Source organism: Triticum dicoccoides, chromosome 3A (genome assembly GCF_002162155.2).
Source record: "Triticum dicoccoides isolate Atlit2015 ecotype Zavitan chromosome 3A, WEW_v2.0, whole genome shotgun sequence".
In the NCBI taxonomy this organism is placed as follows: domain Eukaryota; kingdom Viridiplantae; phylum Streptophyta; class Magnoliopsida; order Poales; family Poaceae; genus Triticum; species Triticum dicoccoides.
The window spans coordinates 23,962,950-23,966,077 of NC_041384.1; the positions used below are offsets into that span (position 1 = coordinate 23,962,950).

General features: G+C 48.2%; 1 protein-coding gene across 1 annotated transcript; it reads left to right on the forward strand.

Moving 5' to 3' along the window:
- Nucleotides 1-325: 325 nt before the first annotated feature.
- LOC119271042 (endonuclease 2-like) lies at nucleotides 326-2,396 on the forward strand. The gene is made up of 9 exons (XM_037553011.1): nucleotides 326-475; nucleotides 572-746; nucleotides 846-971; nucleotides 1,060-1,115; nucleotides 1,210-1,293; nucleotides 1,378-1,470; nucleotides 1,582-1,649; nucleotides 1,832-1,905; nucleotides 2,007-2,396. The coding sequence occupies exons 1-9, from the start codon at nucleotides 353-355 to the stop codon at nucleotides 2,099-2,101; spliced, it is 894 nt and encodes a 297-aa protein (XP_037408908.1). The 5' UTR covers nucleotides 326-352; the 3' UTR covers nucleotides 2,102-2,396.
- The last annotated feature ends 732 nt before the right edge of the window (nucleotides 2,397-3,128 follow it).

The window sequence follows — 3,128 nt, forward strand, 5'->3', positions numbered from 1 at the left end:
AATGACGACGCATGCATGCACATAAAAAAACTCCCATCTGGCTCACAAACGACACTCGCAGATTATGGGCTTCTGTATGAACGTGGTCGGCATTTTCAGCATGGTGTGAACGTCCACCCCAAAAGAAAGAAAACATTCATGGTGTGAACCTGATTCATGGCGGGCATTGATTGGCAGGATATCGCGCGCTTTACTGCGTACGCTGTCCGCTCCAAAGATCGCTCCTCTTTCCTTTCCCGAACGCGCCCGCATTTACACGCCGCATCCAAAAAATTCTGCTTAAAAGACGCAGCGGAGAAGAGATCCATCATCATCTCTCATTCTCCCCGTCTCAGTTTCCGGTGCCGCCGCGATGCAGGGTCGCCAGGCCGGCACGGCGCTCCTGCTCCTCCTCGCCGTCGTCGTCGCCGCCCTCCCCGCGCCGTCGCTCGGCTGGGGCGTCGACGGCCACCTCATCATCTGCGAGATCGCGCAGGTACGTACGCACTAGGCAGCATATCTCTGTTGGTTTCTGGAGCATGTCGGCCGGCAGTGTGATTGATCGAGCGGTGGTCGTGACGTGTGTTCGCAGGGCCGGCTGAGCGACGCGGCGGCGAAGGCGGTGAACGACCTGCTGCCGTCGGGCGCCGGCGGCAACCTGAGCAGCCTCTGCTCCTGGGCCGACAGGGTCAGGTTCAGGTACCACTGGTCGGCGCCGCTCCACTTCATCGACGTCCCGGACAACGTCTGCAACTACTCCTACGACAGTACGTAGTCGTAGTTAATCCACACTCTGTTGTTCGACTGAAACTGACCGCAGCAAAATGGTGTACTGATCTTTCCACCGGTCTCTGTTGTTGGTTCAGGGGACTGCAAGGACGAGGAGGGCGTCAAGGGCCGCTGCGTCGCCGGCGCCATCAACAACTACACGTCCCAGCTCCTCACCTACGGATCATCATCGCTATCGCCATCTTCTAAATCTTCCGGCCAATGTAATGTTGAGTTAGATCATACAAACGTCGGCACATCTCTTTTGGTATACTGAATTACTGAAGTATCTGTATGTATGAAATACTGCAGATAACCTGACGGAAGCGCTCTTGTTCCTCTCACACTTCATGGGAGACATCCACCAGGTACTACTCCTGCCAGACCCCAATTGCCCGGTTTTTGCAAGTGTTTCTGTTGCAGGTTGCAAGTTCAGGCAGCTGATGCTTCTTGTTTATGTAGCCACTGCATTGTGGTTTTGCTTCTGACAGAGGCGGGAACACCATCGACGTCCACTGGTACAGGAGGAAGACCGTACTCCACCATGTAAGCCTTGTGTAGTTCAGACATCAGACTGAAAAATGTGGCAATGATGCTGAAACTTGTGCCTTGGTTGTTATATGTTGTCAGGTATGGGATGTGAACATCATCCAGACGGCGGAGAAGGACTACTACGACGAAGGCACGGGCGAATTCGTCGACGCGCTGAACAAGAACATAACGGTGCGGAATTGTTCTGAAGATTGTTTATTCGTATTATTATCTGTATATATACAGTGGCTGGTAAATTTCTGGTACTGTAGTAACTGACGCTGATTGACTGAGTGATTGCAGGGGGCGTGGTCAGACAAAGTGCAGGAATGGGAGGAGTGCGCCAAGAGCCAGACTGCGTGCCCTGACAAGTACGCATGCAGCATGCTTGATTTCTTTCTTTTCTTTTTTCAAAGGGAAAAGGAAAAGCATGTTCAGTATTTATTCGGTTGTGTATAATTAGGAGTGTGCAAATGTTCAGTACTTATGGCCCAGATTATTATTCCATTATATCGCATTTAGTCGTCTGATCGGTCTCATCTAACTCTGCAAGATATGGGTCGGAGAGCATCGCTGCAGCATGCAACTCGGCGTACAAGGGCGTGACAGAAGATTCAACGCTGAGTGGTATGTGTGTCTGCTTAAACTAAAATCCAACGTAGGACCATCATCTCCTGATTGGTCGACTGATAGAGTGACCAAATGACCACTGTATCTGTGTGTTTCAGACGCGTATTTCGGGAGCAGGCGGCCGGTGGTGAACCTGAGGCTGGCGCAAGGCGGCGTCCGGTTGGCCGCTACGCTCAACAGGATATTTGGCTAATCGAAGGCTTAGTGATTATTACTATGTCGCTTTTTATAGACTGCGAGTGATCTTTTAACTTGGCACAGATGATGCCGGTCGAGTTGGTGCTGTTCATTTTTCTATCGAAATGTCAAAATAAAGTGGACGGATCTTGGGCCAACTGGAAATGGACGCATTGCACACGGCCTGACGATATCATGGCCCACTACATGTGAAGACGGTCTTTGGCAACTATACCCTGTGCATATGTCAGGCCGGGCCGGGCTTCGGTCCGGGCTGAAAATATATGTCACAAGTTATTTCATGGAGAAATGTGATTATGTTTACCTTCAGTTGCTTTGGTTAGATTTAGAGGCAAATCAGGTCTAGCTATTGATTTTCTTAAATTGTGGCAAGATAAAACTCAAGTAGCTTACTTTTCATTGAACACAATCGTATTTCACATTGGAATTGTTTAACACAAAACAATGTATTTAATGTTGGGCATCATAAGTGGTCAATTATGTTGGTGAGTTCAAACAGGATAAATTGTATGCTAGTGGGAGTATCACTAGAAAATAACATATATTTAGTGAGAAAGTGAGTTGTATGAGGTAAAAATGCTTAGTATAAATAGGTGGGAACCATTTATTCTTATTCTTTGTGCCAATAGCTTGCTGGAAGGAATCCCAAAACCTGGAAGTGAAAAATGCTTCCACCGTCTGAGGGGATCAATTGAGGAATACCGTGCAAGGAGACCACTCTGGAAGTGTACAATTCTGCCAACTGAGTTGTTGTGATTGAATCCTTGACTGGTAAGAAGTGAACGACTTTAGTGAGCTTATCAATGACCATGAAGATAGTGTCATTACCTTTCTTGGATTTGGGAAAACCAGTGACAAAATCCATCTCTATGTGATCGAATTTCCACTCAAGAATAGGGAGAGGTTGAAGGAGTCTTGCCGGATGATGGTGTTTCATCTTCACTCTGCGGGAAACATCACACTCGTTGACAAACTGAGCAATCTCACATTTCATACGAGTCCACCAGAAATTTTTCTTGAGA